This window comes from Bufo gargarizans, chromosome 2, assembly GCF_014858855.1.
Source record: "Bufo gargarizans isolate SCDJY-AF-19 chromosome 2, ASM1485885v1, whole genome shotgun sequence".
NCBI classification, from domain to species: Eukaryota; Metazoa; Chordata; class Amphibia; order Anura; family Bufonidae; genus Bufo; species Bufo gargarizans.
In genome coordinates this window covers 687122439-687136147 of record NC_058081.1, presented here as the reverse complement: position 1 = coordinate 687136147, position 13709 = coordinate 687122439, and the positions used below count along the sequence as shown (strand labels likewise).

The 13709-nt window shown below is 40.0% G+C and overlaps 1 protein-coding gene across 1 annotated transcript in view; it reads left to right on the top strand.

Moving 5' to 3' along the window:
* The window catches only part of LOC122926984 (paramyosin-like), a 41362-nt gene extending 28358 nt beyond the window's left edge, over positions 1-13004 (top strand). The window contains exons 2-5 of the mRNA XM_044278515.1: positions 4446-4662; positions 7489-7569; positions 10400-10612; positions 12158-13004. Coding sequence (XP_044134450.1) covers positions 4474-4662; positions 7489-7569; positions 10400-10612; positions 12158-12505 — 831 coding nt within the window. The 5' untranslated portion in view covers positions 4446-4473 and the 3' untranslated portion in view covers positions 12506-13004. The remainder of the gene's footprint in view (positions 1-4445; positions 4663-7488; positions 7570-10399; positions 10613-12157) is intronic.
* Positions 13005-13709: the final 705 nt, after the last annotated feature.

Here is a 13709-nt window from a genome sequence, read left to right as displayed (position 1 = left end):
TTTTAGAAAAAATGACTTTCCTAAAATTATATTAGCGGTATACGAGTCCCTATCAGACTGGAACAGTTTCATTGGAGTCCAGGAGAAATGGGACTACTTAAAAGTGGCACTATTGAAGGCAACAGAAAATTGCATTAGGCTTATCAGTAAAAGCAAAAAAAGGAATAGACCACTGTGGTACTCAGCAGAAGTGGCCAAAATCATTAAAAACCAAAAGATAGCATTTAGGAATAAAAAAAAAAAACACAAAATGAGGATGACAGGCAAATTTATAAGATTAGGCAGAGAGAGGCCAAACAAGTTATAAGAGCTTCTAAAGCACAGGCAGAAGAGAAATTAGCTCAGTCAGGGAAAAAAGGCGATAAGACATTCTTCAGATACATAAATGAAAAAAGGAAACTAAAACAAGGAATTACCAAATTAAAAACAAAAGAAGGAAGGTATAGGGAAGAAGATAAAGAACTAGCTGACTGCCTCAATGAATACTTCTGTTCAGTTTTTACAAAGGAAAATGAAGGAGAAGGACCTCAGTTAGGATAGAAGACTAATGAATCTTTTGATGCATGTGTCTTTACAGAGGAAGAGGTTCTAAGTCAGCTGTCTAAAATTAATACAAATAAGTCACAGGGGCCTGATGGGATACACCCAAAGCTATTAAAAGAGCTCAGCGGTGAACTAGCAAAACCATTAACAGATTTATTTAACCAATCACTGGCAACAGGAGTCGTCCCAGAAGATTGGAAATTAGCAAATGTTGTGCCCATTCACAAGAAAGGTAGTAGGGAGGAATCGGGCAACTATAGGCCCGTAAGCCTGACATCAATAGCTGGGAAATTAATGGAAACCATACTTAAGGAGAGGATTGTGGACCATCTAAAATCCCATGGATTGAAAGACTAAAAACAGCATGGGTTTACTTCAGGGAGATCATGTCAAACTAATCTTATTGATTTTTTTGATTGGGTGACTAAAATAATAGATGGTGGAGGTGCAGTAGACATCGCTTATCTAGACTTTAGTAAGGCTTTTGATACTGTCCCACATAAAAGGCTTATCAATAAAGTGCAGTCTTTGGGCTTGGACTCCCATATTGTTGAAAGGATTAGGCAGTGGCTGAGGGACAGACAACAGAGGGTTGTAGTCAATGGAGTATATTCTTTTTGTTATTAGTATATAATATTAGTATATTAGTATATTGTTGCCAGTGGGGAACCTCAGGGATCTGTTCTGGGACCCATATTGTTTAATATCTTTATCAGCGAAATTGCAGAAGGCCTCAATGGTAAGGTGTCTTTTTGCTGATGACACAAAGATTTGTAACAGGGTTGATGTTCCTGGAGGGATACACCAAATGGAAAAGGACTTAGGAAAACTAGAGGAATGGTCAAAAATCTGGCAACTAAAATGTAATGTTGATAAGTGCAAGATAATGCACCTGGGGCGTAAAAACCCAAGAGCAGAATATAAAATCAGTGATACAGTATCTGAGGAAAGGGATTTAGGGGTCATTATTTTAGAAGACTTAAAGGTAGGCAGACAATGTCATAGAGCAGCAGGAAATGCTAGCAGAATGCTTGGGTGTATAGGGAGAGGCATTACCAGTAGAAAGAGGGAGGTGCTCATGCCGCTCTACAGAGCACTAGTGGGACCTCATTTGGAGTATTGTGCTCAGTACTGGAGACCATATCTCCAGAAGGATATTGATACTTTGGAGAGAGTTCAGAGAAGAGCTACTAAACTGGTACATGGATTGCAGGATAAAACTTACCAGGAAAGATTAAAGGACCTTAACATGTATAGCTTGGAAGAAAGACGAGACAGAGGGGATATGATAGAAACTTTGAAATACATAAAGGGAATCAACAAGGTAAAAGAGGAGAGAATATTTAAAAGAAGAAAAACTGCTACAAGAGGACATAGTTTTAAATGAGAGGGGCAAAGGTTTAAAAGTAATATCAGAAAGTATTACTTTACTGAGAGAGTAGTGGATGCATGGAATAGCCTTCCTGCAGAAGTGGTAGCTGCAAATACAGTGGAGGAGTTTAAGCATGCATGGGATAGGCATAAGGCTATCCTTCATATAAGATAGGGCCAGGGGCTATCCATAGTATTTAGTATATTGGGCAGACTAGATGGGCCAAATGGTTCTTATCTGCCGACACATTCTATGTTTCTATAACTGATACGTCCTGGTTTCCGTTATATGCGTGAGTCCTGTCCTGCATAACGGAAAGCAGGACGGATCCGTTATACTGCCTATAGACTTATTTTGACTATTATGACTGAGAGCAAAATGGAATGCCTCCAAAAGAGTCCCTTTTGCATTCTGTCTTAAGTATTATGTTGTTTTCCGATATAACCATATTATAATGGAAAATAATAAAGTGAAGTTCGGGTCCCCATTGACTTAAAAGGGGTTTCGGTCAAGTTCGGGTCCTGAAACCAAACTTTGAAGTCCGGCCGAACCCGTCAAACCCAAATTTCCACGGGTTCACTCATCACTAATCAGAACAAGTGTGTTCATTGTAACGTGGAGCTGAGTCAAGTGGTTGACAGAGTATGGATACAGTATATGGACGTCCTATTAGTCCCTAAACTCATGCTGGTAAACGGTTGCTAGACAGTAAACTGGGCAAAAGCAAAATAATCGCCTTGATAAGGTCAACCCCTGTCAGTTAAAGTGTATATGGCAATGGCCCTTGGAGTTTCAAGTGGTTCACCAGACCAATTCTCTCCCGTGCATCCTGTGAGTGTAGCAGTTTTAACACACACTATATATAATAAAGGTTATTTCTAAAGTTTTCCTCCTATAATATATGTTTGCAGTGTCGGACTGGGGTACCTAGGACCCACCAGTAAAATTTTATTTTGGGGGCCCACCGTACGGATACATTCAAATATAATAAATCGAACAGTTTTTTATATGAACATAGGCTGGCTGAGGTGCAGTACATTGAATATATGTATGTAGTGCAGTGAATCTAATGTGTTATGTGCCACTTGTGCAGCAGGTGGGAGACTAGGGGCCCACCTTGCTCAGTGGCCCACCAGGATATTCCCCTGTACCCCTGTGGGCCAGTCCGAGCCTGTTTGTTTGTGAAAAGAATAGGGGAGATTAGCTACTAAGATGTGCATGACCCCGTCTTTTAGTAGCCAGGCCGCAGCCACAAGTAGAACTTGGTTGTTCATAAGTTACTTCTTCTACTGCTCTGACTACTCCTCCTTCTCCTGCACTCCATTATTAGTCATCCATAACAAAAAGCATGGACGGAAACAATAATATGCTGCTGCTACTACTTCTAAATAGCAACTTATCTACTTTCTTGTCCATTATGGTAAATACTGTGTTGCGGGTGCCGATACTACTACCCCTACAAAGCTGAACATCTCCTGTTGTATCCATTATGCTCCATACTGTGATGCTGCTTCCACTATTACTGATCCTACACAGCCAGATATCTACTTCCTTGCCCATTATGGTCTATACTGTGCTGCTTTTGCTGCTACTTCTACTATCCCTTCACATCTGCTCATCTCTTGTTGTATACATTATGCTTTATACTGTGCTGCTGTTGCCACTACTACTACCCCTACACAGTTGCACATCTCCTGTTGTATCCATTATGTTCCACACTTTGCTACTGTTGCCGTTAATACTACCCCTACATAGCTGCACATCTCCTGTCTTGTCCATTATCCTCCATCCTGTACTGCTGCTGCTGGGAACCCTAGCCTGCACAATTTAACAAACCTGAAATTGCTCCCAAAAAGGGGAGAATTTTTTTGATGGCTTTTGGAAAATAAACACTGCTTCTCCACTTTCCGTAACAACTTTCTGTTGCTACATCCCAAGAAAGGATAACTGTTGGACCATTTGTTCAAAACAAGCCACTGCTTCCTCTGATACCACCATGTACAGTGCTATAAAACAGGCCGTTTTTTTTTACCGTCAGCTACCATCCGTTTACTCATAGCCATATATGTCACTGTCATTCTGACATTACTAATGTTGTCTCGCCGTTAAAGAGGGTTAAAGACAGGGGTTCACTACCAATAAGGTCAGGTGAGGCGATTGCCACAGGCAGCACCAGGTAGGGGCAAGAGAGGGGTAGCGGAAGGGCCATAGGGAATGAGCGCTTTCATTGTGGCAAAGGGGTTAGGTTAAGAAATTGGCATGGGGGGGGGGGGTTTCAGTTTTCACCTCAGGCAGAAGAAAGGCTAGGTGCACCACTGATTAAAGAGGCGTCTTATACACAACATATCATGGCAATTTGCTTACTATCGATTTGGGTTGAATTTATTTGAATTTGCTAAACTCTATTAAATGAAGAAGACAGAGGACCTTTTTCTTGTAACGAACCTTATGTCAACGTGCTGTGAATGTAGAGCTCACATGAAGGTTATCTGATTCTCAGTTATATAGAAGCAATTCTCTCGTCTTCCAGGTTTTCTTGAGTTACCAATTAAGCAAATATGAATCAGTTAGAAGAAGAATGGAGACAATTACAGGATGAACAGGACCATATAAAGGATGAACAAAACCAGCTACTGCTCGAGAGGAATCAAGTACCGGCTGCACAGCAAGCAATCAAAGCAAAATACGAACAGCTAAAGGCAGCTTGGAAGAAAACTGTGGCATTGCAAAGTGAAGTCATGAATAAGGTGGCCATTTTATAAAATACTTTCCATAAGCCCTTCCGGACCAGGCCTTTTTCTATTTTTTAGTTTTCATTTTTAACTCCTATCATTCTTAGAGCCATAACGTTTTTATTTTTGCATCCACATAGACATCTGAGGGATATTTTGTGGGACAAGTTGCACTTTAATGGCACCATTTACTGTTGCATACAATGTAGTAGGAAGCTGGAAAAATTCTAAATGGGGTGGAATTGGGCAAAAAAAAAAGAAACAACACAATTCCGCCAGTTGTATTGATTTTGTTCTTACAACGTTCACTATGTATTGAAAGTGACCCGTTCCTTTCATTCTCTAGGTCAGTAATATTACAACAATACTACATTTATGTACTTTTTCTTGCGTTTTAATAAAAATAAAAACTTTGGGAAAAATCCCCTATAAAAAAAAACATCATTTTTTTTATAGTTATATCTACAAGCCTGTGTGAAGGCTCATTTGTTTGCAGCATGATCTGTAGTTTTGATTCATATTTTGGGGTGTGTAAGAATTATTATACATTTTTTGGGGGAGGTGATGCAACTTTAAAAAAAAAAATTTTTTAGTAATGAAAGTTTATGCATTACAGAATACAAAGATCAGTATATTCCAAAGCTGTGCTGCCACCTGCAGACTAGCATTGGAATATACCAGTAAAAGGTCTAGAAGCCTTGTACTGGCTCTGGCCTATTAATAATATGGAAATCTTTACCTGATCTCATCCAGGTGAAGGCATTCCTGCCCGGGAAGCGTGCACTTCTGTTTGTTTTATACCTTTCAAATGCTGTGGTCATATTTGACCACAGTGTCTGAGGGGTTAAATGTCCACAATTGGTGACCTCACTGATCACAGAAACAGCAGGAACTCGGTGGCTAAGGAGCTCTCTCTGCTCTGGATCTGGCTCCAGCTTTGAAGATCCAACATCCGCCATACATGTATAGATATGTTTAAAGATATCTAATTAATTATCTGACAAATTTCTGGATGCCTACAACCACCACTAGGGGGAGCTTAGCATATTACTGCACATACATAGATACAGTTGCAAGAAAAAGTATGTGAACCCTTTGGAATTATATGGATTTCTGCACAAATTGGTCATAAAATGTGATCTGATCTTCATCTAAGTCACAACAATAGACAATCACAGTCTGCTTCAACTATTAACACACGAATAATTAAATGTTACCATGTTTTTATTGAACACACCATGTAAACATTCACAGTGCAGGTGGAAAAAGTATGTGAACCCCTAGACTAATGACATCTCCAAGAGCTAATTGGAGTGAGGTGTCAGCCAACTGGAGTCCAATCAATGAGATGAGATTGGAGGTGTTGGTTACAGCTGCCCTGCCCTATAAAAAACACACACCAGTTCTGGGTTTGCTTTTCACAAGAAGCATTGCCTGATGTGAATGATGCCTCGCACAAAAGAGCTCTCAGAAGACCTACGATTAAGAATTGTTGACTTGCATAAAGCTGGAAAGGGTTATAAAAGTATCTCCAAAAGCTTTGCTGTTCATCAGTCCATGGTAAGACATATTGTCTATAAATGGAGAAAGTTCAGCACTGCTGCTACTCTCCCTAGGAGTGGCCGTCCTGTAAAGATGACTGCAAGAGCACAGTGCAGACTGCTCGATGAGGTGAAGAAGAATCCTAGAGTGTCAGCTAAAGACTTACAAAAGTCTCTGGCATATGCTAACATCCCTGTTAACGAATCTACGATACGTAAAACACTAAACAAGAATGGATTTCATGGGAGGATACTACAGAGGAAGCCACTGCTGTCTAAAAAAACATTGCTGCACGTTAACAGTTTGCACAAGAGCACCTGGGTGTTCCACAGCATTACTGGCAAAATATTCTGTGGACAGATGAAACCAAAGTTGAGTTATTTGGAAGAAACACACAACACTATGTGTGGAGAAAACGAGGCACAGCACACCAACATCAAAACCTCATCCCAACTGTGAAGTATGGTGGTGGGGGCATCATGGTTTGGGGCTGCTTTGCTGCGTCAGGGCCTGGACGGATTGCTATCATCGAAGGAAAAATGAATTCTCAAGTTTATCAAGACATTTTGCAGGAGAACTTAAGGCCATCTGTCCACCAGCTGAAGCTCAACAGAAGATGGGTGTTGCAACAGGACAACGACCCAAAGCATAGAAGTAAATCAACAACAGAAGAAAATACGCCTTCTGGAGTGGCCCAGTCAGAGTCCTGACCTCAACCCGATTGAGATGCTGTGGCATGACCTCAAGGAAGCGATTCACACCAAACATCCCAAGAATATTGCTGAATTGAAACAGTTCTGTAAAGAGGAATGGTCAAGAATTACTCCTGACCGTTGTGCACGATCTGCAACTACAGGAAAAGTTTGGTTGAAGTTATTGCTGCCAAAGGAGGTTCAACCAGTTATTAAATCCAAGGGTTCACATACTTTTTCCATCTGCACTGTGAATGTTTACATGGTGTGTTCAATAAAAACATGGTAACATCTAATTCTTTGTGTGTTATTAGTTAAGCAGACTGTGATTGTCTATTGTTGTGACTTAGATGAAGATCAGATCACATTTTATGACCAATTTGTGCAGAAATCCATATAATTCCAAAGGGTTCACATACTTTTTCTTGCAACTGTATATAAATTTAGGACTTTTATTATATGTTTAGTCCTACAGTATATACTGTAGATGAAATATCATTGTCAGTAGTAGAAAGGAATGTGTGAATGGTAACTGTTGTTTCTGCTGTTTATACAGTTTTATTATTATTCTTCAAAATTATCTTTATCTGTATTTTTACCGAGGCAGAAAAGAAAAGTGTGGACCACAGTGAAGCCCTTTATGGCTCAGTATGCAACACAACTTATCTCGTTGCTCTTAATTGGAATGGTAAGTTGATACACTATTAAACTACACATGTCATCCAAAAATTACAACCTATTTTTTAAATCAAGTTTTTATTGTAAACGTATTTTGCAAAATTAAGTATTTTTGAAGCTTTCTATGTCCCTTAAAAATAATGTAATGTTGCAGTTTTCCCTCTGCCTAATAATAGGCTTAAGATTTCGGCTCAATGCTCTGTGTTTCTGCAGACATCTCATTACCATCACAGATAGGATTACAATGACTGGTTTTATATATAAATATATATATATATATATATATATATAGAGAGAGAGAGAGAGAAAATGCAACATCTGAATGGCATCTGAAAGGCCAAAAGCTTGGAAGCGCTCCCTTCCCTGGCAGGAACGCCTTCCCCTGACTGAGATCAGGGAAGTTGTTCCATTGCTGTAATAAGCCAGGGCCTGTACTAGGCTTCTAGGCTTATTACTTGTATATTACAAATCAGGCCAGCAGCGGGCAGCACTAAATTGTGAGATCGTTATATAATGTAATGGATACAATTCTATTACTTTATATAAATTTCAATATAATAACTGCATTTTGGGGTCCACTTAGGGGCCTAAAAAGTAAAAAACAAAAACAAAAAAACAACAAAAAAACTGTAAAAAAAAGTTTTCAAAAATATAAAAAAATATACAAAATTTAAAATCTCCCCCTTTCCCTAAATTCTAAATAACTAATAAAAAAATAAACATCAAAGACATCACCACGTCCAAAAATACTCATACTATTAAGATATAAAATTATCCCATAAGGTGAATGGCATAACGGGGAAAATAAAATCTAAATGTCTGATTTACCATTTTTTTTATCACTTCACCTCCCCTAAAGAATTGCATAAAAAGTGATCAGGAAGACATACACACGCCAAAATAGTATTCACACAAAAACTACAGATTGTCCTGGAAAAATAAGCTCTCACAAAGCTCCATAGAAATATCTATAAAAAAATGTTATGGGGGTCAGAATATGGTGATGAAAAGAAAAAACTTTTATTTTTTATTTTTTTTTAGTATTAAATAAGAACAAAAAAAATAATTTTGGTAATGCTGTAATCATACTGACCCAGAGAACAAAGGAACAAAGAGCACAAGTCAGTTGTAAAACCGAAACCCATAAAACTGTGGTGGAATTGCATTTATTTCACAGTTCCACCACATTTCGATTTTTTTTTTCAGCTTTCCACTACATCCTATGCAGTAATCAATTACAGTATACCCTTTCACACTGGCGAGTATTCTGCGCGGGTGCAATGCATGAGTTGAACACATTGCACCCGCACTGAAGCCTGATCCATTCATTTCAATTGGGCTGTGTACATGAGCGATGTTTTTCACGCATCACTTGTGCGTTACGTGAAAATTGCAGCATGTTCTATATTCTGAGTTTTTCATAGAAATTAATGGGGCTGCGTGAAAATCGCACGCATCCGGAAGCAAATGCAGATGCGCTGTGATTTTCACGCATGGTTGCCAAGGAAACGAGGGATTAGCGACCCGGGACCCCATTTACTTTATTATTTTCCATTACAACATCGTTATAATGGAAAATAATAGCATTCTTTAATACAGAATTCAAACTCCAATGTCAATTGAGGGTTAAAAAATAATAAAAACATAACTAACCTCATCCACTTGATCGCACAGCTGGGACCCTCTTCTTTGTTCTTCTTGAAAAACCTGCAAAAGGACCTTCTATCTTCATTCAGCAGGACCTGCGCTCACCTTGTGGTGAGTGCGGTGACGTCAGCAAAGGTCCTTTTGCAGGTCCTTCCAGAAGAACAAAGAACAGAATTCCGGCTGAGCGATCAAGTGGATGAGGTGAGTTATTTTTTTATTATTTTTTAACCCTCAATTGACATTGGAGTTTGAATTCTGTATTAAAGAATGCTATTATTTTCCCTTATAACCATGTTATAAGGGAAAATAATAAAATGTACAGAACACCGAACCCAAACTTCAGTGAAGAAGTCCAGGTTCGAGTCTGGGTACCACATTCAGTTTTTTCTCACGAGCGTGCAAAACGCATTGCACTTGCGTGGAAAAAACTGAGCAACAGAACGCAATCACATCCAAAACTGACTGAAATTGCGTGCCTACTCGCGCGGGTTTTCCGTAATGCACCCTGAATGCATCCGGCCCTCACCCGCAACGCCCGTGTGAAGGAGGCCTTAGAAAGTACAACCTGTCCTGCAAAAATTAAGTCCTCGTATAGCTATGTAAACAGAGAGATAAAAAAAAAGCTATAGCTCAAAGAAGGCAGGGAGCAAAAAGCCAAAATGGAAAATCACTGTCAGGAAGGGGTTAATCAGAACTGATACCTTTTTTTTAAACTAATAAACAACATCTCTAGATTCCTTTCTAACTTTTCTATTGGGTCATCATATCCTATGACGGGGGTGGGCAACCTGCGGCACGCCAGCTGTTGTGAAACTACAGCTCCCAGCATGCATACTTGCTGTGCTTGTCTAGGAAATCTCATATAAATAAATGGAGCTTGCTGGGAATAGTAGTTTCACCACAGCTGGAATGCCGCAGGTTGCCCACCCCTGTCCTATGATTTGTGGCATGAGATAACCAGATCTGAAAAAAAAAAAAAATAAAATGTTGTGATATTTTTCCAGGAAAATGTTATGCTAAATGTGTCTACATGTGGACACCTAGTGGTTGTGATGTGAACTGCATTCAAGGGTTTTGGTAGTGTGTTGCGATAATGTATTGAAGTTGCATTGTGAGGGCGGACACATCCTGAAAGTGCGGTAAATGTGGAGCTCACATGGAGGGAATATGATTCTCAGTTCTTTTATCTTCAGGTTTTCACTGGCTACAAATTGAGCAGTGAAGGGACTCGATTAGAACATGAATGGAGACGACTACAGGATGAACGAGACCAACTACTGCTCGAGAGGAGGCATCTACTGGCTGCACATCAAGCAATCCAAGCAGAAAACACGCAGACAAAGACGGCATGGAAGGAAATTGTTACACTGCAAAGTGAATTTATGGAAAAGGTTATAGATAAGATGGTAAATAAAGACCCAATAGACGGCGATGAGGTCTACGTGAAAATCACAGCATGTTCTAAATTCAGAGTTTTTCATGCAACGCAGCCCCCATAGAAATGAATGGGGCTGCGTGAAAATCGCATCGCATCCGAAAGGCAAGTCCGGATGCGCTGTGATTTTCACGCATGGTTGCTAAGGAGACCAGGGATGAGTGACCCGGGACCCCATTTACTTTATTATTTTCCATTATAACATGGTTATAATGGAAAATAATAGCATTCTTTAAAACAGAATTCAAAGTCTAATGTCAATTGACGGTTAAAAAATAATAAAAACATAACTCACCTCATTCACTTGATCGCACAGCCGGAATCCTCTTTTGTTCTTCTTGAAGGACCTGCAAAAGGACCTTCACTGACATCATTGCTCTCACCTTGTGGTTAGCGCGGTGACGTCAGCACAGGTCCTGCTGAATGAAGATAGAAGGTCCTTTTGCAGGTCCTTCAAGAAGAACAAAAGAGGATTCCAGCTGTGTGATCAAGTGGATGAGGTGAGTTATGTTTTTATTATTTTTTAACCCTCAATTGACATTGGACTTTGAATTCTGTATTAAAGAATGCTATTATTTTCCCTTATAACCATGTTATAATGGAAAATAATAAAATCTACAGAACACCGAACCCAAACTTCAGTGAAGAAGTCCAGGTTCGGGTCTGGGTACCACATTCAGTTTTTTCTCACGAGCGTGCAAAACGCATTGCACTTGCGCGGAAAAAACTGAGCAACGGAACGCAATCACATCCAAAACTTACTGAAATTCTGTGCCTACTCGAGCGGGTTTCCTGCAATGCACCCTGAATGCATCCGACCCTCACCCGCAATACCCGTGTGAAGGAGGCCTTAGAAAGTCCAACTTGTCCCGCAAAAATGAAGTCCTTGTCTGGCTATGTAAACAGAAAGATTTAAAAAAAAGCTATGGCTCAAAGAAGGCAGGGAGCAAAAAGCCAAAACGCTAAAATGGAAAATCACTGTCAGGAAGGGGTTAATCAGAACTGATACCTTTTTTTTTTTTTTTTTTAACTAATAAACAACATCTCCGGATTCCTTTCTAACTTTTCTATTGGGTCAACATATCCTATGACGGGGGTGGGCAACCTGCGGCACGCCAGCTGTTGTGAAACTACAGCTCCCAGCATGCATACTTGCTGTGCTCATCTAGGAACTCTCATAGAAATAAATAGAGCTTGCTGGGAATAGAAGTTTCACCACAGCTGGAGTGCCGCAGGTTGCCCACCCCTGTCCTATGATTTGTGGCATGAGATAACCAGATCTGAAAAAAAATAAAAAAATAAAAATAATTTGGTGATATTTTTCCAGTAAAATGTTATGCTAAATGTGTCTACATGTGGACACCTAGTGGTTGTGATGTGAACTGCATACAAGGGTTTTGGTAGTGTGTTGCGATAATGTATTGAATTTGTATTGTGAGGGCGGACGCATCCTGAAAGTGCGGTAAATGTGGAGCTCACATGGAGGGAATATGATTCTCAGTTCTTTTATCCTCAGGTTTTCAATGGCAACAAATTGAGCAGTGAAGGGACTCGATTAGAACATGAATGGAGACGACTACAGGATGAACGAGACCAACTACAGGAGGAACGAGACCAACTACTGCTCGAGAGGAGGAATCTACTGGCTGCACATAAAGCAATCCAAGCAGAAAACAAGCAGACACAGGCGGCATGGAAGGAAATTGTTACACTGCAAAGTGAATTTATGAAAAAGGTTATAGATAAGAGGGGAAATAAAGGCCCAATGGACGGCGATGAGGACTGGAGCTTCTACATGAGGACAGCAATGAAGGTTTTGGATATAGCTGCTCAGTTTGTCCCATTAGCAAAATACTTTGTTTAAGCTAGAGAAAAATTATACCTAATAATCAAAAATATGTGTACCTGGGTAATTGTAATAACCATATACTCACTCGCTCCACCCCGGCATTTAAAGTGAATTTGTCATATATTTTTTATAGTAGTTACAGCTATGCTCCAAATCTCCAGCATAAACATTGCCAAAATTCTGTCTGTCTGCAGCCAGCACTAGAGGGAGCTCCGGAGTTTACTCCCTACTGTGTATGCAGTAAGCTCCCTCTAGTGGTGGCTGCAGATAGCAAGAATGTCATCATGTACTGTTATAGTTGTGTGAAAGGAAACTTTTGGGAAAGTTTTGGATCTCTGTAATCAGATATATCTTCGACCATATGAAAATATACAAAAAGGCTCATATTAGCAGCTACAATCAGTACCCAATTAGCGCATGCTGTACTTGGAACAGTCTGTCAACAGATCTGTACCTATGACACCGGCTGACCTGTTACATGTGCACTTGGCAGCTGAAGGCATCTGTGTTGGTCCCATGTTCATATGTGCCCGCATTGCTGAGAAAAATGATGTTTTATTATATGCAAATGAGCCTCTAGGAGCAACGGGGACGTTGCCAATACACCTAGAGGCTCTGCTCTCTCTGCAGCTGCCACACCCTCTGGTTTGGGGTGAGCTGGACCGCAGAGTGAAGGCAAAAGGGCCAACAAGTGCTAAGCATCTCTGGGAACTCCTTCAAGACTGTTGGAAGACCATTTCAGGTGACTACCTCTTGAAGCTCATCAAGAGAATGCCAAGAGTGTGCAAAGCAGTAATCAAAGCAAAAGGTGGCTACTTTGAAGAACCTAGAATATGACATATTTTCAGTTGTTTCACACTTTTTTGTTATGTATATAATTCCACATGTGTTAATTCATAGTTTTGATGCCTTCAGTGTGAATCTACAATTTGCATAGTCATGAAAATAAAGAAAACTCTTTGAATGAGAAGGTGTGTCCAAACTTTTGGTCTGTACTGTATATTAATTTCCAGATCCTGTAAAATGTGTATTTGCATTTGTGATTATGTGTAATGTGCCTGGTTCACCAACAGATGGCGGCAACAATGGCAGAGCTACAAGGACAGAGGATGGAACCTTCTTTCCATTCTCTTCTCTCCCTCTGGGGAGGAGTTCAGTCTAGTTAGAGGGAGTTGAGAGGACCCCCTCCCTGGGGAAGGAAGCAGGAGCACGAGCTCCT